This window comes from Folsomia candida, unplaced genomic scaffold, assembly GCF_002217175.1.
Source record: "Folsomia candida strain VU population unplaced genomic scaffold, ASM221717v1 Fcan01_Sc023, whole genome shotgun sequence".
NCBI classification, from domain to species: domain Eukaryota; kingdom Metazoa; phylum Arthropoda; class Collembola; order Entomobryomorpha; family Isotomidae; genus Folsomia; species Folsomia candida.
In genome coordinates this window covers 1,007,159-1,031,688 of record NW_019091215.1, presented here as the reverse complement: position 1 = coordinate 1,031,688, position 24,530 = coordinate 1,007,159, and the positions used below count along the sequence as shown (strand labels likewise).

The following is a 24,530-nucleotide window of genomic DNA, read 5'->3' as shown; positions in this document are numbered from 1 at the left end:
TTGCTCGTTTTCGTGGATAGAAGTCAATGAAAATACCTCAAATATTTTATTCAAATGTGTAATTTTAGTAACTTTATTTTTAATCCTACCCCATAATCTACATAAATTAAGCAACAAAAACTCCGGAAATACCACCGGGGTTGGGTTTTTCTAGAAAGATCCCGCAGTTTTCCTAACCCGGTTCATAACCCTTTATTTGTTAACCTGTTCCTCTTCATCTTTGTCATTCCAGCTTTTCCACTGGGTCAGGGAACGGTAGCCACAATCTCAACCAGAGTCTAGCCACACCGAAGGATTGCCCACCTTTAACCTGCACCGAATTAGGGCAATACCTCCCAAACCCGGCTGACTGCCATTCTTTCTACATCTGCAACGAAAATCAGGACCACTCCCTGGCCCCATTCCTTCAGCAGTGCGGACTTGAAACGGAAAACAAGCGACTAATTTTTAACCCAGAACACAATATTTGTGACCCATTTACCACCGAGGAGTGTAAAATATCTTGTTAAAGACTGTGTGTACACGTAAATATTTTGAGTCTAAATGCATGTATTCGCGCTCAGTTGAAGCTTTTACATAAATTGATAATTCTGAGAATATGTAAATTATGTATGCCCTATGTAAATTAAGCACACGTCGGAATTTATTGCATTACAAACACAGACCCATACCCTCGCAAATTGCGTGACCCGTACATATGCATGATTACCTACATATGTAGGTCCTTATTGTACAGGGTGGTTTACATATAAATGTCTCTTTAAAATGAAAAATACTTCAATGGAAAAAATTAGTAAATTTCGATTTGTTTATCCTTTAACATTCCCGATTTTAAGAACTTCGTAAATTATCAGTTGGAATTTACATAAACGGAACATTTTTTCGTTCAATATTTTGGGACTTGCAACCCTTTATTCTCATTCGTGGTAAAAGCATTAGTTCACGAAGACCAGAGTGGTGAGAAATTACATAACGTGTAAAACGAATAAATTCTGTGTAGCCATAAAAATCAATATTTGTACAATTAGCAATTACGCATTCATGTTATATTTAATTATCCATTTGGCATTCATAACTTTCGTCACCTTATTACAAGCTTATATACATACTTATATTCTCAAATTGCATATGTACATACATCATAGTTTATGTAGAATTATTTATATTTATAATTTTAATTTGTATCTTACATACTACGTCGTGCTATAAATTAACGCAGTATTATGTATATATGCAGTTACATAGTGTTGCTATCTAGACTCTACTTTTCACTAACACATAAATATTTAAGCAAGTTACATACATGTGCATAGGTTAGGTAAGTTAACATATAGTTGTGATCGGCATTAGCTCATGAAATTATTATTCAACCGACCATGTATCACTTAATATGCCAAGCATATGTACATATGTATCAGTCCTGATACCTATATACATATACACATGTAAACTACATTCATACGTAAACCTTGTAAAAATACAGCTCTCAAAAAATCTGCGCAGCAAAACCTTTCTTATTACTATGAGTTACAACATTTACCCTTAAAAAACTTACAGATTACATACACGTATAAAGGGTTCGTATTTATTTTCTCCCCAGTCAGTTTTCACTACTCGCGCGGACACAAATTCAGCTGCTATTTCTGAACCTGTTAATGATTATTTTTTGAAAATTTTAGAATGAGTAGTCCAATACCATTGGTCGATCGTGACCTTCATAGAGTCTTGATAAAGAGTTTAGTTGTGCAGCAATTAAACATTTTTAAAAAATCGGAAAAATTATGATGCATCGGAAAAACTGTATGACGACGGACGAGAAGAAATTTTTGCATATACAAAAAGCAGTCTAAGCGATGTAGTAACATGTCAGCTACTACAACCACAACAATTCAGCTCAAGATTCACGAAGAACCGAAAGTTATGTACTTAATTGTTGAAAAGAGTTAATTGACTCAAAACGACTAAAAATTATAAACATGCAAATTTACCATGCCACAATTCAAAAGTTTACAAAATCGACGAATTGGAGTTACATTGCTCATAAACTAACCCAGGAAACATTCACATGTCATAGGAACATTGATTTCAGTCTTAAATCTGGGGAAATATTCCAAAAAAGTGGCGATTTCGGTGAAAAAAAGCAAGGTCAAGAACTATTGCGTCATATCCTCAGGACTAATGAATTCTCATATGAGCCATATCCAGAATTGAACCTAAAACATGTGGTATACAAAACCGAAAAAAAGTCGCCTGTACCACCCATGAGTGTTTCCAAATGTGTATCGAAATTTATGGTAGCGGGTAGTTTTTTGCGCATGGCGTGACAACTGTCCGTATTATACAAATATAGCACAAATAATGCAAAGAATTTTATAGCGCAAATGCAACCAAAATACTTTGATAACATGAGAAACAAGGAATTTATTCCATATGTTAGTCAGTACTTTTCATGCAAGATGGAAGGGCAACTCACATGGCAAAAACTACCATGCAGCTTTGTAAAGGGCAGGGTAAAACGGTTTGGAGCGAGGGGCTGTGGTCCGATAAAAATCCGGATGTGGGGGTTTTCGAGAACCTATGACCCATACTTAAGTAGGATATGCATAAAGATCCAAAACCACGCATAACAAGCGAAGTAACAATAAAAGTTCAAGCAAAGCGCAATCGAATACCAAAAACCACTTTGAAAAAATGAGCACTTAACTTCAAGTAAAGGGTTGTGGACGCGGTTAACGTGGGTGATGGAAAGACCAAATACTAAGGTCACATTGACAAAAAAATTTGATTCCCTGCGTGTCCCCGTTTTGAGAAATTAGCTTACCTTCTTTGGCTATAAAAAGTGGGGAGAAAATAAATCCGAACCCTTTACATATGTATGTATATATACTATGTAGCATCCTACCCTTAAACCGTTGCCAAAAAACCATGATTACCAGAAAATGAGTTGAGTAAAAAACATAAAGTTTGTATACTTGGGTACCCAATATGCGAAATGTCTTGCAATTTGAAAAAATAGTTTTTACGTCATAGATAGTAAATATATCACTAAATAGAATTTATGTATCATAGACATACAATAATTTGTCTTTGTTTGACATGTTTTCAGCCGAAATTAGTTAAAAAGAATACACTGCAAATAAACTGGTGTCAATTCCGCGCGGTGTAGTCACATATAGACACCACGCGGTGTTAATTGCCCGTATTAACACCGCGTGGTGTCTATATGTGACTACACCGCGCGGAATTGACACCAGTTTATTTGCAGTGTAGAACTTCATAGCACTCACGCAAATGTATTTATATGACATCGTTGGTAAAATAAAATGTCGATAAGATTAAGATTATATAAATACAATTCTTGCAAATTTATCTTTTAGGGCTTCAGCCCTTACTTAAATTTTTGCCTAAGAGTAATCAAAAAGGAACCATTTAATAACCTAACCTAATCATTTGGCAAATGTATGTACATAGTCGGAGGTACGCGTCTCCTTCTCTTGTATATTTTTTCATTTAACATTTTAATTTACACGTCAGCTTGATGCACTCTGCGATGTTTGCCCAGCACGGACAATTAACAAATTAAATCTTGTATACCTGATGCCGTTCTAAGTTTTGAGATCCATGTTCTAAATATGTCAATTATTTTTCATTTCTTGCATGCATGTAATGTCAGATATGTACATATGCATGTTTGTATATGCGTTTCAGTATACGATATTTACTTACATTTTAAATATCGTATTTTGTTAAATTTTCATCATCATATATAAAATACATATGATGATAAAAAGATAAGTTACAAAACGAAAATGTAATTAAGGAACAAAAAATTGTCTACTTACTACATATGAGGTATTGCAACCGCATGAAAAATTATTGTCAAGTAAAATACATAGTTACATATGTATTTATGTAGGTCTCGCACAAAAAAAGAAAACGACAAATGTACTTGGTATTTATAATTCAAGCAACATACATAATTATGTGGCTCCCTGATAATCATTGCAACGGTTTCACACAAGCTATTAAAATTCGTACATGATTTGTAGAAAATGTTTTATTCAGATTATCTACTAGATTTGTGTGTATATGTCTGTCTTGGCTATTATTATCAGAAAAGTATCACGTTTAAACGGTTGAAATATTTAGTATCCCATTTTACCATGATTTTGAAGGGCCTCCTCACAAGATATATATGCATTTTGTCTGTTTCATATTTGTTATTTATAAATTTCTTCACATAGGTGGGCGTGCACAAGAACCCCGAGACCATCAAATCCCCAACATCCATATTCTCAACTTAATTTTTCTCTTTGTCATGTAGCATTATTACCTTATGCTATCTGGCAGATAAAATACGTTGGCCACTTCAGTGAAGTGTAGCGAATAAAAAACTGAATGCAAGTAATAAAATAATTTTAATAAATTTATTTGTACTAATATTGCTCATTGCAGAGAACCAAATCATAATTAATGCCAGACTTATTAAGTGTTTATGCCTTATCTAGTTTTGTCACGAAAAATCCATCTCCACATCATCCTGATCTCGGAAAGTTGTTATGATGTTGTGGACGTTATAAATTAAAAATAGATTAAAAATATAATCCTAAATATATGATAAGGCACGATTAAATTTATTTAACTACTCAATACAAATTTCTGCTGATTAGTAAATAATCATTGAAAAACAATTTCCAGTTATTTGATTATTGTAGAAATCTGTAGTTAGTCTTTCCATCACAGCATCCCTTAAATATGCCCAATTGATCATTCAAGACCAAGTACGGTCATTAAATTGCATGCGTTAAAATAAGAGATCTGGAAAATTTATCTCACATTTGTGGCATGGGATTGACAGGTGGGCCAAAGCATCCAGACCATAAGATAGGAAACGTCAAGCCCACGAATATTACGCGATCCCAACCAATCGACAGGGTGCACCGTAATGGCACTCGTTCCCCAGATGACTTACAAGGGAAGGTCCCCGACTGCTTATCGTGTCCAGGGTACCCACAATGTTTTTTAGAATCTATTAGGAAACCAGATGAAGGATTCATTCATATTCCCGTGTAAAACTCATATTTGGCACCATGGCGTGGCGCCAAACTTAAAAATTTGCATTTTGGACCAATTTCAAACCCTCATAACTTTTGCAGTTTATGTCGGATTTTCAAAATTTTATGCTTAAAATAATCACAAAAGTCTAAATTTTTGAGAAAAAAATATAAATAAAAAATTTCTAATTTTTGAAATATTTTTAGCATTTTTTCGACGAACCCCCATTTTTAAGAAAATTGCGAAATTTTGCGAAAAGTTAAAAGGAATAATTTTGGAAAAAAATTCATGGGATAAGAAAGTTGAACTCCTTGTCATGATTTTTGCCAAATATTTTGAAAATCCGTCCAGGATTTCAAAAGTTATGGCGGTTTCACAAATAAAAACATTCAAATTTGTCGAATTTAGCGCCACGGCACGACGCAAAATATGAGTTTTACACGGAAATATAAATCAATCCTTCATCTGGGGTCCTAGTAGATTCTAAAAAACATAGTGTGTACCCTGGACACGATAAGCAGTCGAGGACCTTCCCTTGTTTGTGTATCAAGGAGACAGCGCTAAAACTATTCTTACCAACCAATTTTGACAACTTCGAATCAAATCGAATTCTGAAAACCAGATACTAATTTTAAATCGGTCATTGTGGCCAGAACGAGCCAAAATATTTTGACCAGTACTTATGTACGTACCAGGAGCGGTTCAATAATTATAGCTACGTATCTGGGGTTTAGCCTATATATATGTATAACCAACCCAATTTATAATGGATAGATTTATGTCTGACGAATTTTACTAAAGATTTAATGTAAAATTTAAAAGATTATCTGTCATTCAAGATATTAGCAACTACTGTTCGTGTAAGCAGAGTAAATTGATATAATTAAACTTCATAATCGAACAAAAAATTTCATCGTTTTATTGCCAAATCTACCATTGTTGGGAACAAGTTACCATTTACCACGATTGAATAAACGCGTCGTGGGAACAGAGATGGAGGGCTACTGAAACTTTAGATGATAGTAGTGCCAACAACGATTGTCGCCGGACCGGAAATTTACAGTCAAACTGACCCGGAGGCAGGATGCAGTACATCGGACCAGAGTTCTCTCCCAACAATTGGAGGAAAATAGGCTAGGCTAGTGAGCTTTAAGGTTAACATTAGTTTGAAAACTAGAAGGGAGGCTTGGGACCAGAGTGAATATATAAATGAAGCAAGTTTTGTGAACAAGATTAACTTTATTTGGGAAACTAATAAGCACCCCGAATAAAGTTAGCAAGCTCCCCCAAGCTAACCCTCCCCCAGAATTTCCCCAGCAACACTAGTTGGTTCTGTGAAAAACCTCATTTATGATAAATTTACAACGAAATGAGGACTTTTTCCAGGCTGCTGTACTCCATCCCAGACTACTAACGAGAATATATTTCGGGGTGGCACGGTAATCGTGCTAATACATATGCTCAGCGACTACCTGACCTACATCTATTAATCTTAAGCATGTGTCCGCTCGAGAGTACCGTGGAGTGAGTACCGGCAAGATTGACAATTAAGAAATAATTCGTTATTCAGAAAGAATTCAACAAATTGATATTTTTGCATCTAAATTGTATTTCATATTGCTTAATTAATTTTACAGAAGGAGGCTGACCTGATAGTAGTTACCGATCGCCACCTTTCCACAATGCTCACTAGTGCTCCCGGAGAACATTTTACATTCATGTGTACAACCGGGAGCTCCATCAGCTCCGCCTTGAAGAAGTTGAGGGTGTCCCCAGTCCTCATCAAATTGCGATCATTCTTGCAACCCCCAGAAACCATTGAGGCGGCGGTTGGTTCATCATCATTCAATTTAGAAACGGCGGAAGCAATAAGCCAACTTAGTTGCAGATTTTTTAAAAGTATTTAAATTTAAAATCGAATTTATTTCTTTCACAGATTCCTGAAGAAATTACGCAGTCATGTACAGTTTATTATTTCTGATCAAGAAGCTAGAAGATACATAGTCGGAAACACTCAAGTGTCAATGACATATAGCTTTATTACTTTTGTAAATTTCAACTTAGCAATTTTTGATTTATTTTACCGAAAAGCCAGATAAATTTCAATTCAAAAACAATTTTTAGTGTTAAAAATTTCCTCCTCCTGCGTCAATGCCACGCTAAAGACGAGACGACCACCCCTCGATGGAATTACGCACCAATTCCAGGGACATTTTGTGGCATTCTGGGGTCAGAAATTTTTTCCAAGCCTCGGCACTTCTACGGGGCTTAGAACACACCTTTGCCCCTAACTTTGACCATTTTACATATTCCGGTGGTTCAAATCCATCAAGGATGATGACCAATTCTGATTGGAGATAAAGACAGGAATTTCTTTTTTTAGCTACGCTTGGATCATTTTTTGCACTATAAATTCGTGCTGAGTCCTGCTGTGAGGTCCCATCGATTCCATTGAATTGGATCTCACTTAGGGGATGTACCACGGACTCAAAAACATATTTTAAGAAATTTGATTCCCCCACCTCCCCCCAATTTTCAGCAAAATGTAGAGAAATTACCCCAATTATCTCCCACCTGCCAAAATCATCAAAAAACCTGGATAATGTGACGTTCTGACCATTTGTATATCTCGGGGGATGTCTCTGACCGATTTTGCGTAGATTAGGACAATTCGCTTGTTAAAAGATTTTTCCGATGTTAAAATCTCCTCATTTGTAAAAACAATCCTGCTCACTTTTTTGGAGCGTACCGCTTGAGGTGACTCCTGCATTTATTTAATCTGGTATTCCTTTGGGGTACGATCAGGATGTGGCAAGTACCACATTTCAAAGCCTTAAGCCTAAGCTTCAATTTGAGCACTCATTGGATAATTTTCATCGACACTGTCAGCAGTGAGCCCGGTTTCCGTTGGAATTTCGTGAATTTCTTTGGATTCCAGGCTTGAGAGGCTAAACGATGGGTGTTGTCCTTGGAGGCTATCAAAAAATTCTTCTTCGACTGTTCTTAGTCAGTCTGGTCCTCATGAACGTTTCTATAGTCCATTAGGCTAAATTAAAGTACACCTTTGACTTTTTCAGCACATGTCAAATTCACTGTTTTTCTTCGATTTTGTTTTGTGAAAAACTATCGCCGCCCGCTTTTCTTCAATTTCCTATATATTTATCCAGATGTTCAAAAATTACAAAGTCCATAGTGAATCATAATGTAAATCGCATGGCGAATCTAATGCACTTATCAGATTTTAATTTTGCAGCGTAGTTTTTTAGCAATCAGCTGTTGACACTTGAGTGTTCCCGACTAGGTATTGTGAAAAAGCCACCCAATCCAAACTACTCGTCGTTGGTGAAGTTGCACCATAAAATTTCCCTCTTACATAGCGCCTGGGCGGATGAATGCAGGAGGTCCTCGACGCTCGAGAACGAGATCAATAATGCCGAGGACCAGCTGGAAGAAGAGCTGGAATTTTTGGAATACCAACGGGAAGAAGTTCAACAGCAAATTAAAACACTGGAGGAAAGGTTGTTGCTCCAAGAACAAAATCAAGAAGAGTTGCAGAAACTCAGAAAAGAATTAAAAGGAGTAAAAACAGTATTTGCAATCAATTTACAAATTTAAGCGATTGCAGCATCTAAACTCATTACGAATTGCATCACCTCCTGAAATCCTCAGAACCAACAATAATATATGGCCCCTAACCGAGGGGCTCCTTTTTCTTGGCAACCACCCTAACTGGGTGGATTATTACAATCTTACAATATTAGGTCGTTTCCATATTTCAAAGAAAACCTCGTCTTTGCAAAATTTTTGCCTTAGCAGGACAGAGTTGCATAAACTTCCTTTTTCGAATTTCCCTGTAAATTTTGTCGTAACCAACAAACCCTCCAATTCTTCGTGTCGAAAGTTACCACCTCTTAATAAAATTTTTGCAATAGCAGTCTTTTAGTGTATCCAGGGACTTCAAGAAAAAGTTCAAAATGCATGACTACAATGTCATAAACATACATGTGCATATGTGTTTCAGTTTATGATATTTATTATACATGTTAAATATCGTATTGGGTTAATCTGCTATATTATATGAGTTCCTTATCAAAAAGTAAGGAAGGAACATGAAAGTATCCACCACGTCCCTGATTTCGCACCGCTAGATAAATAAGACAAAGGTGTACCCTTTCGCATTTAAAACATAGTGATCTCTTCGATCTCATCGACGACCTGTGGGGGCCCAAAGGACTCGATTGTACAGATTGTGTAGATTGGATGCAGTCAGTGCGGAGATACGCATTCAGCAAGTACACGATTAGGAAACTTACTTTACATTATCTAGGGAGGCTTTGCGACTTCAAGAACTTCAGTTTAGACCCTTGCCACCGCAAGTCTCCCCCACTACTCTTGACTTTAAGGAGGTTATTCCTGATTTTCCACACTTAGAAACGATTGTTCATTTATTCCCCCAACTTTCGGGACTCGTCGGGATAGTAATTGCTTCAGAAATATACCAGGAGCCGGAATTGTCATTGAGACAGCAAACAGTAATTTGACTGCAGCAAAATACCTACTTAATTGTTGACGAGGTAAGACTCCGCAGGATTTCTGTTTTTATTTACCAAATTTAACTCTGTCCGATTTACCTACTAGGGTTATGGGCATTCGCGTAATTACGCCAAAAACCTAGCAAGGCATTTTGTAAATTATCAGTCACAAATGTTGGACATATATTTAAGTATGTGTGCATATATTTGAGGCGGGTTTATAGACGAATACGAAGAAAGATGGTGAGCAAGTATAAACATAATGCTATGTATATGTATAAATATGTGTTTAAGCAGATATGATATTCATTTTACATTTTACACCATCGTATTGGATTGTCCAATTTACTATGTTATATGAACTTCCAATTTCAACCAACCGATCAACTCTGAGATCCGTGTACTATCTAGATTATTGGAAGTTACGGACTGTAACAAAAGTTGTCAGGTATGTAGGGTTACACAAAACCCGCATGTACCCTAGATTCTCTTCTCTTCATATTTCTATCACCTATGCAGATAATTCGCTTTATTCCTGTAGCATTACCTTCTTCTACATGGACGTAAGCAGATTAAGCTTTTATGTATATTTTATTTCCCGAGATTCGATTAGAACTCGGCCACTGGTTGGTCAAGGACATATACAAATTCAAAATGTTGACGAGATAAAAACTTAATCAAAATGCTGCAATCGGGGGTAGTAATGATGAGGCATCTTGCCAATAGTACATTTTATAATAGATAATTTGCTCTATTGCATATGATAATAATTGGCAACCTTTCACTTGTAATGGAATGCACAAAGAGCCGGCAATTTTTGCACACACTTTTTTGAACATTATGCCTAGAAAGTAACCCTATACAAAAATCGGAAGATTCAATCCTCATGTGTAGTTTCCCCCGGTCAAAGGGGGTATCCATGCTGTTTTTTAAAAAACCTAGGCGACACACCACGGGTGTGTAAATCAAGAGATTCTTTTGCTAAACGCAAATTCAACTTTCCGATTTCTTGGCTCGGGGTGAAGGCATTTGCATATTTAAATTACGCATTGCAAATCGTATAAAAAAGGGAAGCTGAATCTACCATTTGGCGGTATATACGAATAAACCTATATTTCTTTAGGACAACTTTGTTAAACTATTTAACTTCCCAGAACCAAGGTTTAGTACTAGAGAGGGTAGTCTTACATAAGTGTACCGAGGTTCATAATCAGAAGAGTTATTAGTAAGTAATGAATATGTGAATAAGCAGCGAAATCCAGACAACACAGATTAATTATACAAAATTAATACATGAGTGTTAAAAACACAATTTGATTTTTTATGGATATGACTAGTCAGACACAATTTGACTAGTCGACATTCCGTCGGACCCGATGTCGCAGAAGTAGATGAATTTAAAGATACCGTGCTAGTTTTTAGAGCGCATGTCATGTGTCATACATAAGTATTTAATACACATATAAACCACATATACATATGTGTAGGACCCTTGGCTTAAACCGTTACACAAAATCCATGATGGCCAGAACATGTGCAGTAAAAAAATATAAAATTTGTATACTTGGATACGTAATACGCGAAATGTCTAGTAAATATTCGCAGTTTGAATAATCAGTTTCCCCCCCCCCCTCTCCTTATTTAATTATTGCAGCTCAAATTTCCAAAATTTCCAAAACATATATATGTAGTAGAGTCTAAGAAGATTTGTGTCATCATCTAAAATTAAATCATATCGATTACGCAAAAAAGTTACTTAAGTACGAGCTACAAAATTACACTCATTGCTCGAACTTCGTAGAGATGTTCTGTCCTTCCAAAATTTATTTAGAACAGGAAATGTCAATTAGGCAACAAAGAGGAATAATTTCACTGCATCCCAATATTCGAGCACGGATTAAGCTAGCTTCGACAAGTTATTACGTAGTACCACTTGTGCATTAACTTTAATTCTTGGAATCTTATGTATCTTTTTGGGGTTTATGCCATCGTCTACTTGAACTTTCCTTTAAATGGGATTTTTAAATCCTGAAAAACAGCAGGTCATCCGTCCTACTTGTGGGAGACTCAGGTATGCGCACATATTTGAATATTTGTAGTTTAACATGAAACCCAAAATAAATGCTTATTTAATATGTTTTCTGGACCAATCAAATTTAAAGGTCAGCTGGACGCGGTATGCGACATCATTTCTGTTTGTGCCTAACAAATACATACCTGGCACTTAGAAAGTCCAATGCCATTGTAAGATCTGAGTCCATGTTTTACGTTCATTTCTTTCAATTTTTACCGCATTCTAGCGTGAATATAATTCTCCATACGTAAATTGTTTCTTTATACGATATTCATTTTACATTTGAGATATCGTGTTGCATTTTTCTTTATGTTCATAATCATATTTACAACCCTCAAAGTAAAAATTTCAATTAATTTTTTTCTGTTCTCGACAGATACATATATATATATATGTATATTCTAGTCTCGAACTGATTGTGCCTATTGGAATTCGACAAGACTTTTTATGTCAGATTTTATATCAATAAAACAAATTGAATCGAAATCATTAAAGTCACAAGTACCGCTTGGGATGGAATCCAGAATTTTGCATACATTTCATGATCATAGACTAGCAGGACATCATGGACGGGATAAAACGTTAGGAATAATTACGAGACTATTTCATTGAACAGATTTGAGAAAAGATGTCGCTAACAACGTTGCGTCATGTGTAAAACGTGCAGGCAGATAAAATCTCGAAATACTCTTAATTATGCAGTCATGAAAAGAATGGTCGTACAACCTAACGAGCGTCATATTTGTGCAGACAGAAATCCGCTTTGTTTTACCCAGCCATATTTATGTATATTGATCGTTATCAAATCAGAAACAGAAATTTGCAACAAGGTAACATGTCCACGGTTAGATGGTATCATACATATCATACAACATTTATTTTGATTTTAATACTCCATTTATCAATACACTGATAAATAAGCATCCTGGAATAATTTTAACGTAACGGTCAAAATTACCCGGGTGCGTTTTGAAGGTTTATTAATCGTCTAGAAAACCAACCGATCATCTTTACCATGTGTAAGCCAAATCTCAATTACTATGTATCAGAGTGAAATAAGACATAAGTAGTGTCGCCGGACCCGAGTTTACAGAGAATCAGAAACCTAAACCAGAAATCATAGGAGGAATCGTAATCCAGAAGATCAGGATCAGAATCCAACCCTGACCTGACCTGACCCAGACCATACCATTAGTATGTAGACTAGAAATAAGGCTTCGTGTGATTGATAATAAACGTGTGCATTAGTTAGGAAAAACAACTGTTGTGGAGAGCAAGAGCTTTATGTATATGTGGAAGTGGGCTATAAAGCACTAGCTGGCCCCCCTCAAAACCACGCAACAGTATTTATCGTTTTGAAAATTATTCCGCATTTGAATTTTTTACAAATAAATCCAAATTTATGCCAAAAAAATGTAATGGTCGATACATATATCTCATTACATTACGCAAGAACTATTGCAACCACCCTTAGCAAAAATGTTCTCGCCTCAAATGTTCAAGCCTCCTCGGGCTACGGCCCTGGAAGCAAGCATCTGTGCTCCGCCATTTAATATTTTTTAGTAAATTAATTGTTTTACTAAAATTAGTGACAAATTCCGTTGAATTTATGTCACATCTATTTAATTAAGCTGCCCCCTCACTAATTAAGCCAAAATTGTTTTGACAAACTATTTTCCTCCCATGGTTTTAATGAAATTAAAAACTACGTACAATACGTCACTATTGGAATAAAGGAAAGGAAGGATTTTTTGTCCCGTCCCGTTTGACCTCACCCGGGCGTGAGAAAGCCGTCGACTTTGAAAAACCCGTCCCGTTTGACCTAACCCGGGCGTGAGAAACCTGTAGGATTAGAAAAAACCCGTCGCGCTGTGTGAAAAATGGAATGTCGAATCTGCGAGGAAATAATTGTACCCCGTCGCCACTTCTTGCAGTGCCGGCAATGTCTTCACCACTATCACAGGACGTTTTGCCTCCCAACAATATCCCCTGCGTTGTGGACTAATTATAAAGATAATGGTTGGGTCTGTAATTCTTGTATTAATACTAATTATAATATCCCTGCGAATTCTAATAATGTTTTGAGGAATTACCATTTTTCAACGCGGATGAAGAATCTCAACACATAGCGGTAAACAAAACAAAATCTCAAAAAGAAGAGACATCTCGTGGCAGCAACTTGAATCAAAAAACCCTGCACTCAACACAGACCTCTTCACTTAATAGCTCAGTTTCAAGCACGAATACAGCTGCAAAACTTCAATCAATAGTTTTAAATAAGCGAGTTAAACAATGCAAAGGTAATAAGTTTTGCCACGTTAACTTAAATAGTGTTCGCAACAAATTTGAAGAGGTGTATAACTTTTTAACTAATCATCACATTTCAGTTTTTGCTATTACTGAATCTAACCTTGACCCAGATAGAGATTTATCATCTACATTTCAAATACCTTCTTACCAAACTTTAAGAATGGATAGAGAAAGCTGTTGTGGTAAAAAATCAGGTGGTGGTTTACTTATTTACATTCACGAATATTTTAATTACGATGTGATTGATTTTAATTTCAAACTCCCGGGTCGTGTACAAATTTTAATAGTGAAAGTATATTGTGAATTCACTAAACCTATAATTGTCTCTGTTGTATACAATCCACCTGATACTGACAAAAGTGAGTTTTTAAATTGTTTTATAAACTTGAATACCTTTTTATCGACTTTTAAATTTGAGAACTTAATAGTAGGTGATTTGAATGTAAATTTGATTAGAAAAGGAAATGTTTTTGACATTGTCGCTCATAAACTCTTACTTCTAGCTAGAGAGTTTAACTTGTCGCAAATAATTAAAGGTCCGACACACAACGCCAGCTCTTTGTTAGATCATATGTATGTATCAGATAAAGATAAATTTCAAAACGTTTTTCATTTCCCTTTCGCTGGTTCCGACCATGATTTATGTATAGTTGCTTTTAAAAAAAAACATGTCAAGTTTCCTCCTCGAGTTATACAATGTAGAGATTTGAAAAGCATTGACTGGGATATTTTTAATGAAGATATTTCAGATTATACTTTAAACATTTCGAAAATTAATAACAATGTTCCGAGTAGTGTTGATGAGGAGTTTAGTAACTTTAACACACATGTTATGAATGTATTTGATAAGCACGCACCTTGTAGTAAGAAGCTAGTTAAAAGCAAGAACTTGCCATGGTTTAATAATGAGATATGTAAACTTATTAAAGACAGGAATCGTTTACTGCACAAAGCGAGAAAAACTAATAATGTTTCTGATTTGAAATTGTATCGTACTGCTAGAAATTTGGTAAATTACTCAATGGTGAAAGCAAAGAAAAAGTATTTTTTATGTAAATTCGAAAAGGTTACAAAGAGTACCTGCAGTATGTGGAAGTGTATTGATGAGTTGACTGGTTACACAAAGAAGGATTCTAAGCCCTTGAGTTCCTTAATGGTTAATAATGTTTATACTAATGACAAAGTAAAGATAAATGACAATTTAGCTGAGAGTTTTGTGGTCAATGATAGTTTTCAATCTATTAGCAATGATGAATGTGATAAAGCAATTAAAAATTACTGTGAAAACTATGATTATTCTGAAAGTCGCACTAACGATTACATGCCAATCGATATAAAAACTTTTGAAGTTGAAGGGAGTATATCAAAAATTAAAAACAAGCAGGCAAAAAATGTGTTAATGCCCACGATTACAGTTATCAAAAAATGTAAAAATACTTTTAGTGAGTTTCTTTCATTGTTTTTTACGTGCTTTATAAATCAGTGTATTTTACCCCAATCTTTCAAATCAGCCACTGTTACGCCTTTATATAAAGGGAAGGGTAGAGGATGTCAAGCTTGTAATTATAGACCTATTTCTATCTTAAATGTATACTGCAAAATTTTCGAAAGGTTTTTGTTTAACAGAATGATGATTAGAATAGAGAACAAGTTATGTAAATCTCAGCATGGGTATAAAAAGAACAAATCTTGTATCACTGCGGTTAAGGAGTTTACGAATTTTGTGTATGAAAGTATTGATCAACCGAAAACGAAAGTGGTTGCTATAATGTGCGACTTCTCTCAGGCCTTTAATAGTATCGAAAAAAATGTTCTGTTAAGCAAACTTATGAATGATTTCAAATTTGAACCTTGGTATATATGTATTGTTAGAGAAATATTTAGGAATCGTGTTTTTAGATTCAAAAATGATAACAAATACTACGAAATGTCACGTGGTACCTGCCAGGGTAGTGTCCTTGGGGGACTTTTTTACAGTCTGTACTCCGATAACTTGTCTTCTAGGGTGTCATGTAATATCTTAAGTTATGCTGATGATGTCATCTTGTATGCAAAGGGTACTGATGCTGATGTTGTACTCAATGATCTTATTATGCAGCTTGAGAGTGTGTGCGAATGGTGTGATGAGAATGGTATTAAGCTTAATTTCGCCAAAACTAAGTTTATGATCTTCCACAAAGAACATGACAAAACAGGAATATCTGATAAATTGTGTTTTGAAATTAGAAATGAAACAATTGAGAGGGTTAATGAGTTTAAGTATTTAGGTATATGGATTGACCCACATTTAAATTTTAAAAAACATTTTGACGTGGTATGTGAAAAAGTTGCAAGTAAATTAAAATATTTGAGAGGTTTTAAGAGATACATAAATGAGCATGTGCTTAAAGTTGTTATAAATGCGTATGTACATTCTGTAATTGACTATGGAATTGAGATCTGGGCAGTTCAAAGTGACGCCATGTTAATCGATTTACAGAGAAAGATCGATCGTTTTATAATTGAGTTTTTTTATCGCAAAGAGTCCAAGAAAAAATACAATGTAACGAATTCACGTTGTCATAATGAGTTTGATGTTAATACTCTGAGAAAATCGTGTAATTTTATGACTGTAATGCAAAGAAGGGGTTATGTTATTTTAAAGTGTGCTTATAAAGAAATGATGAGTGGTAATGTTGTGCTCTCCGGTAGGAGTGATTTGCGTAAATGTCCACTCATGTCACTTGGTAATTTCTCGTCACAGATCTTTCGAAAATCTGTGAAATATAGAACGATTATGCTATGGAATAAGCTCCCGAGAGATTTTGATATAAAGAGTATGTCATATAATAAATTTAAAGTTGCCATACATTTTGAAGATGTATTTTTGAACGAAAATTTTTGAAGATTAATGTATTTTACTATAAATGACTCGTTGTTGGTTAGTAGCTATAGTTGTTTAGAGTATATAACTAGTTTGTTAAATTGTCTATCTTTTGTGTCACTTGTGGAAGAGCATGGTATTAACTGCGAACTTGTTAGACACCTGAATAAAGCATCAATCAATCAATCAATGTTGTCAAGTAAAATACTAGATATATGTATATGTAAGATTTAGGTTTCCTATACGAAATGTCTTTTTACTTGGTACTATTTCAAAGGAAGTATTATACATATAATTTTTAAAAAAATTCATTTCATTTTGGGAAAAATGAAATGAATTAAATTGTGTACATATTGTTTCCTGTTCCTTTGTAATCATGGTAATTGTGTGATTTTGAAGTGGTTTTTAGAAAAAATGTTGTAAATTAGGAACTCAATTTATATCCTGATAATGTGTATTATAATCTCTTGAAAGAACCCAATTATTGAAAATAGTTGGCCCAGAAAAATCAGTACCATATATATGTACATATTTACATATTCGCCAAAATTTCTCTGGTACTTTTTCTAGTTTGAAACCTATGTATGTAGCTTAAAAATCTGCAGTCTTCTGGGCCATGCCAACATTTTTAATTGCACAAATTAAATTTTGCCGGACTAAAAATATATTCTAATTCGAAAGGTAAATATGTACATATGTATTTATGACGAAGTATGCATAAATTTTGATTGAAATTTTCGCGACCATTCCAAAACTCTTTACGCACATACATACTTCAAATTAAAAGGTATCAGCTTAAAAATTATAGTACTTATGTATAAATAGAAAAATGCAGCTTAGCTACGTATACGTAAATACAGCAGTGGACGTCAAATTGACTAAATTTGTGTCAGTAATTGGAAATGACCTTCAAATTCTGCTTCGAATGTTTCCAGACGTGAAATTTCCGTCGTTGCATGATCATATCTGTTTTCCTCCAATGTATCCCTAGGCCTGTTAATACATAATAAAGGGACTAATTACTTATTAGTAAATAGTTATAAGTTTGCGTACGCATGTACATTTAAACCACGTTACATATTTATTAAGAAATTTGTAAATATGTATAAGCCAAATAAGGAAATCTAATTAATTTCATTTCTACCAAAAAATACCTACACTGTAAATAATCTGGTAATAAACATTACCGAAAAGCACAAGTATATGACTCTACCAAAGTGGTAATGACAAGTTGTACCGTGTGATAATGACTTGGTAATAAAGTTTTACCATCATGGTAACGAATTTTTACTTCCTGGTAAAACATTATTACCAAATTTATTACCTGCGTGACTTTACCGGATTATTAAGAGTGTACCGCCCACTAAAATTATGATGGATGGAACGAGTTTCATCACAGTAAAATTTAGTTCCTTAGCCATCCATGCTTCTATGGAATTAATAACGAACTAAATTAGTTAACAATTATCTGCTTAAGGCATGGTAATATTTACTGCATATTATGTAACGAAGAGATTTCACATTTACATATGTACTTTTGCGAAAAATGCTCAAAGTTTATATTTATATGTAAATGCTTATGTACCTGTTAGTTAGACTCAGGATCAGTCGCCCACGAATTATCGGTAAAAATCCCCAATTTCTTGACCACTGCGTTACATACAAAAGTTATTTTATTACAAGAATTCTGCAAAATTTGGCTCGTCGCGAGTCTCTCAAGTCCTTGTTGCATAAATTACGCAGGCAACTCATCGATAAACTGGTATTAAATGGGTTTCTTGTCCTGAATAAGTGTTTATGTACATTTTCAAATAAATACATACTTGCCGTATCTGATTAATCAAACAATTTAACGGACGATGGGTACGATTTACATATGCACATAAGCAGCAAGTTTCAAATTTCAGCATCACAACAACCTACAAAAATACGAAATACGTACATTAGTTGCCAATTTTACGATAAATGGCAACTAAAATTAAATAATGCTCCCCACAGAACGGGACGATTGTCGAAATCGTAAAAAATAATTTACCATCGGTAGGTTTTCCAACGTACCAATTTTTCTTAGTGAGGCAAATACATAGCAACAAAAAAATTACTAAGTATGCAGTTGACCCTCCTCAAAAAAGTGACCACCGACGATATCTCAGTCATTTCTCAACCGATTTGGATGAAATTTTGCACCGATCATTCTTAGATAATTTCAAAACGACGTGCGAGTCGCCTTTTGGAATTTTTGTTTTTTGAGAGAGTTATTGGCAAAAATACGCGAAAATTTGCCCCTTACTGAACATTTCTTTTCATAGCTCATTAATGGGTCATCCAAACATGTTCCCTTATGGAAAACATTGTAGACAAAGTCATTCCGGTTATTTTAAGTCCAAAATTATCCAAATCCGTTAGGAACTCAGAAAGTTATTCAAATTTGAAATCTAAAAAATGCAATTTTTGAGTGACCTTTTAAATATTGAAAAATTACATATTGTGTGCATTGTGTGCAACCCAAAAACTAACAGAAATAATTCAATATCTCAGTCATTTCTCAACCGATTTTGATGACATTTTGCAACGATTATTCTTATGAAATTTACAAATGACATTCAAACTGATTTGGTGAATTTATGATCCGGATGATCAAAATCGGTTAAGAATTCCAGATATTATTAAATTTAGAAAACCTTCAAATTTTAGCAGCGACGCAAAGAATTAATTTTGTTGACAATAAATCTTCTAATCAACTCTTGCTTTAAGGAATGTGTGGTGCTTATTATTAAATATATAAAGAACTCAAGTTAATACAAGTATTAAATAAACAAGGCCCCAAAAAAGGGAAATCTTAGTGAGGCTTGGTGTGACTACAACTAATAAATAAAATTAGATTGCAGAATTTTTGCATCACCGCTCTCTGTACCGTTCTTACTGGACCTAATATAAATTTTGTTTCGCATACACATGCATTTTTACATTTATTGAATTAATTTGGCTTTTGAGAAGACGTTTTTACCAGTGAATGAGAAGTTTGGTAAATTACTTGGGAATAAATTTAATGAGCAACAATTGTGAACTACGAATATTTAAGTTTAAGATACAAACAGTTGCAAATATGCTACAAAAGTTGCAAATATTTAATTTAATATTTTCTGAATAATCCTATAATCTGGATATCCTATTAATTCTTATTCTCATGAAATTACAAGCATGTTTGAGGGGAGCCACTTATTGCAATGATTACTTAATGTTTCCAGTAAAGAATGGTACTGCGAGCGGTGATGCAAAAAGTCTGCAATCTAATTTTATTTGTTAGCTGTAGTCACACCAAGCCTCACTAAGATTTCCCTATTTTGGGGCCTGGTTTATAGTATCAGTAGCCCCTCCTCCCCTCAGTGGCGGGGCTAGGATATTTTCAGACATAGGCACCAAAAAAAATATGAAAAATTACAGAATGTGACTTATTTCATGCTACGATTTTGAATTTACAACGCAAATTAAATTTTCCCAAGAACTGGTGGATATTTATGTCAAAATTATTTTTATATCAATTCTTCGTACGTCCCAATTATTGTATGTTCTACTGACTATGAGAAGGTGTTAGATGTATATTTCCGACTTTGACTGGACTAATTTTAAATTTTTCAAGGCAGGAAATAGGCGAACCAATTTTTTGCACCTTGTTCAATGTACATAAATATTTTCGCCTTTGGCTGAGTTATGTATTAAATACACTTTTTGCCAATTGAAAATTTTTCAAAGCGCTGAAAAATTTTGCTGTTTTAATCCGATTTCAAAAAGAACATTTTGGCTCAGAGTGTCACTGACAAGGGAACCTCAACTACTGTCCCATCTCGATTTCCTTCGAAATAGCCTTAATCGACAGATAATTTAATGAAACTAAAACTTTGTCATAGAACATGCGGTGCAAAATCACGTTTTCGCGAAATATTTGGCGAAGGCTGCACCAAAACCTGCCATTTCCCAATGCTTTTAACATAGCCCCAGCCTTTTTCGAATGATGAAATTAACTTTATTGAATATTGAAAAATTATTTATGTGCCCGTCCGCGTAACTTCAGCCCGATCACGAATATGCAAAAAGTGATGCACACGTTTGCCAATTCTGCATTCCCTTAAATTCAACAAAAGTTTAGCTAATGTAAAGTTCAACTTTCTTATTGCGAAAAATTTGCAAAAATTTGCAAAAATTGAAGTTCGCAATTTTTGATAAAATTAAGTTAAAATAACCGATGCTAGTCTATTTTTACGTATTTTTCGAAATTATTTGCGATATTTATTTTTGCAAGTTGCAAAAAATTGCAATGTGTGGCGTGATTTTTTAGCTGTTAAACAAATTAGCTTTTCCTTCATTCGTACGTACCTATGTAAATGATAATTTTTTAGCTTGTATAATGAAACGATAATGAAAAATTGAAAAATTGCGAACTTCAATTTTTGCAAATTTTTGCAAATTGTTTGCAAGATGAAAGTTGTATTTTACATTAGTTAAAATTTGGTTAAATTTAAAGGAACGAAGAATTCAAATTTCCGAAATTTTTCCGATTTTCGCAATTTGCAAAAACTTGGCAAATGCCTGCATCGCTTTTTGCATATTCGTGATCGGGCTGAAATTACGCGGACGGGTACATAAATAATTTTTCAATATTCTATAATGTTCATTTCATCATTCGAAATGCTGGGGGCTATGTTAAAAGCATTGGGAAATGGCAGGTTTTGGTGCGGCTCTCGCCAAATATTTCGCGAAAACGTGATTTTGCACCGCATGTTCTATGACAAAGTTTTAGTTTCATTAAATTATCTATCGATTAAGGCTATTCCGAAGGAAATCGAGATGGGACAGTAGTTGAGGTTCCCTTGTGAGTTATTTAAAAAAATTCACTTGTCCAAAGCATTTAATCTAAAAAAAATTTAAGACTATTTTATTCAAAAAATTTGGAACCAGGATGAATGCTTTAATAGTCTTTTGAAGAATAATGTTTAACTGCTTCGAAACAATTCTGACCTTTCATTTTTGAAATCAGGTTATACTATAAAAGTATTAACATTTGAGAAATTCAGATTTTAGACTAAACATTCACGATATACTTTTAAACTCTGAAGCGACCTTTCCCAAAAGTAAATGAGTAATGACTAACGTGGGAAATACGTTCAATGTCCATGAAGGGCGTTCTCCGAACTTTTGAAGTTCGATCTGTACCCGAACCGTACGTTGTTACGTTACGGTTACGTTTCGGTCATATTAAAAAATTGAAAGTACGGTTAGGCTAAGGTGCTGTGAATCTGAGCTCCACGCCGCCGATTTTTCGCCGGCGCGCCGCCGACGCCGACCCGATTTGACACGCCGCCGCCGCCGAGGAAATTCATCGGCGCGCCTCGGCGCGCCCCCGCCGCATATGTGCCGCCGCGCCGCCGCCGCATATGTGCCGGCGCGAAAGAATCGATAACGTATATGTAAAATATGATATTTTGGACAATACAAATCGAGTACATAAATAGCCTGACTTTTCGAAATTGCTGTTTTTTGAGAATCTTACATTTTGCTTAGTCCTGTGGTTTTTAAAAACTTACAATTAGAAAGATTTCAAGCATTCCATTTTATGAAAAATCAAGCAAACTTTTAAATTTTCGAATTTCTGTCAAGAATCGAGTTACAGTGCTATAAAGGATGATGGTTTTAGTCGAAAAATATTTTTGAAATTCTGTAATGCAGAAAACTCGAATTAACACGGATTAAAAAATGGGTCGGTTTATTTTTTCGCTGAACCAATTAAAATTAGCAAGCGAAATACATTACTATGTATTAGAAAGCTAAATAATGAGGTCAGTTATGATCACTGACTGGTAAACTGAGGCAGAAATATCGGCGCGCCGCCGCCGAGCTCCCAAACGGCGCGCCGCTGCGCGCCGCCACCGCCGCCGGTTTTCACTACTCACGCCGCCGCCGCCGATTTTTCAACGGCGTGGAGCTCTGCTGTGAATGTCTGTGAACGGTGCGGGTTAGCTCTTTCAAATCGGGGTACGTCGAATTAGAAAATTCGGATTTCGACTACTTCGAAATTGTAATTTCATTCAGAAATGAATCCGGACTTTTTAATGTTTAGACTCATGTTTATGTATTTACATATGATGAAAAAATACAAATCGTTGAGAAAAGTGAATTTTTAAAAATTTCTGATTGCTCTGTTAGATATTATTCGTTACTGGTTGTTGCTTTATGATATCCGACAAAACCATATTGACATCGAATACATGCCTTTGTATATTTCAATTGTTTGAATTTCGCCACGGTCACGATTTTAGACCTCCAAACTGTCCTGGGTGAAAAATTCCTGTGGGCGTCAAAAAAATCGTACACGGTCATACGATAGCTCATTTTTTCAATCTCGATTATTATAATTTTATTAGGCTTTCAGAAAAGTTCAATAATATCTAGTGTAAAGGGGCACAAAATTTCGCGTGGGCACGGGCCCACTTGTGCCCACTACTGGCCCCGCCACTGCCTCCCCTCCGCCACGCCCAACTGCACAATTACATCTTATTTAATTTTGTTAAACTCGTAACTTGGAACACGAAATCACTGACGAAACTGATCTTTGCTGTGAAACAGTAGCAGATACATAAGTGAAAGAATTGCATCATGCAATCTGTGTGCAGGGGACCGTTCATGAGTAACTTCATTATTTATGTCGTCAGCAGATATGTAACTCTTCAGTCACTTAGGACACATGCATGTATTTAATTGCCACCATATTTAAAGGACCCAAATGAACTAAATTCATGACGTTCCATTTGAACGGCCCCCTCAACACGGGAGAAGAAAAGTTAGCACTAAAAGCTATTTATATCCGCTCTCGATCTTTTCCGTTTACACGAAGCATACAAAAATTCGGTCGGTTTTGGATCGCTCCGTGCATAAATATACGTAAATACTGTAAGAAATTTTATCACCGGCTGGTGACTACATATTTCACTTTACCAGAATGGTAATCACATGCACACCACGCTCACGGACAGCTTGGTCACTGCATGGAAATAACCCACCACGAGCTCGGTGATACTCAATCACCAGACGGAAGTACATCACCACCAACCCAAACAAACCCCCATCACTAGAGTCATTCTTATCACCTGATTTCTTAGAGTGTAGCATTTCAATCATGCAAGGCGTCATCATCCAGATGCCACACTAACTTTCGATCAACGTACGAAATCGACAATCCATACATGTCAAAAATAACGTTTTACTATTTAAACGCTCAAGTTTTCACATGTCGAAATCATTCTTAAATATATTCCGTTAAACTTCTCAAAAAATATTCAGGGTACTCATTATTTCTTCGTAGCCTTAGTATCGTAAAATAGTTTACGAAGAATATGTACATACATTAACAAGGGGTAAAATTTCATCAACCTCGTAACCTCAGTAACGTGATTTTCAATGACAAAATTGTACCGCAGAACCAAAAATTTGTAAACGGTGCAGCTTAATTTAGGATGCGAAGAATCCTTAAGCAATAATGAATACCCTCATTGAGCAATTGTAAAAAAATCATTGTAGCCTAGAATCACAATCACAATCTAATCTACGATTGTATTTTAAGGTTGAGCAAAAAAAATTGAGACGATCATAATTCTAATCAATTTCTAGCGGCAGATTTGAAATTCTCATACAGTATGCTGGG

General features: G+C 35.1%; 1 protein-coding gene across 5 annotated transcripts; it reads right to left on the bottom strand.

The window, feature by feature from the left end:
* Positions 1-16,594: 16,594 nt before the first annotated feature.
* On the bottom strand, positions 16,595-24,451 carry LOC110859024. Of its 5 annotated transcripts, none has more exons than XM_035859039.1 (5): positions 23,102-23,921; positions 18,658-18,753; positions 18,420-18,484; positions 17,742-17,827; positions 16,595-16,727 (listed from the first exon to the last, which is right to left on the bottom strand). In XM_035859039.1, the coding sequence occupies exons 1-5, from the start codon at positions 23,219-23,221 to the stop codon at positions 16,621-16,623; spliced, it is 474 nt and encodes a 157-aa protein (XP_035714932.1). In that variant the 5' UTR covers positions 23,222-23,921; the 3' UTR covers positions 16,595-16,620. The 5 variants fall into 5 exon arrangements, 2 of the variants coding, with proteins under 2 accessions (XP_035714932.1, XP_035714933.1); XR_004836903.1 differs by lacking the exon at positions 23,102-23,921 and adding an exon at positions 18,159-18,263 and having other exon boundaries at positions 16,617-16,727; positions 18,658-18,755; XR_002548814.2 differs by lacking the exons at positions 16,595-16,727; positions 23,102-23,921 and adding exons at positions 16,867-16,996; positions 18,159-18,263 and having other exon boundaries at positions 18,658-18,755.
* Positions 24,452-24,530: the final 79 nt, after the last annotated feature.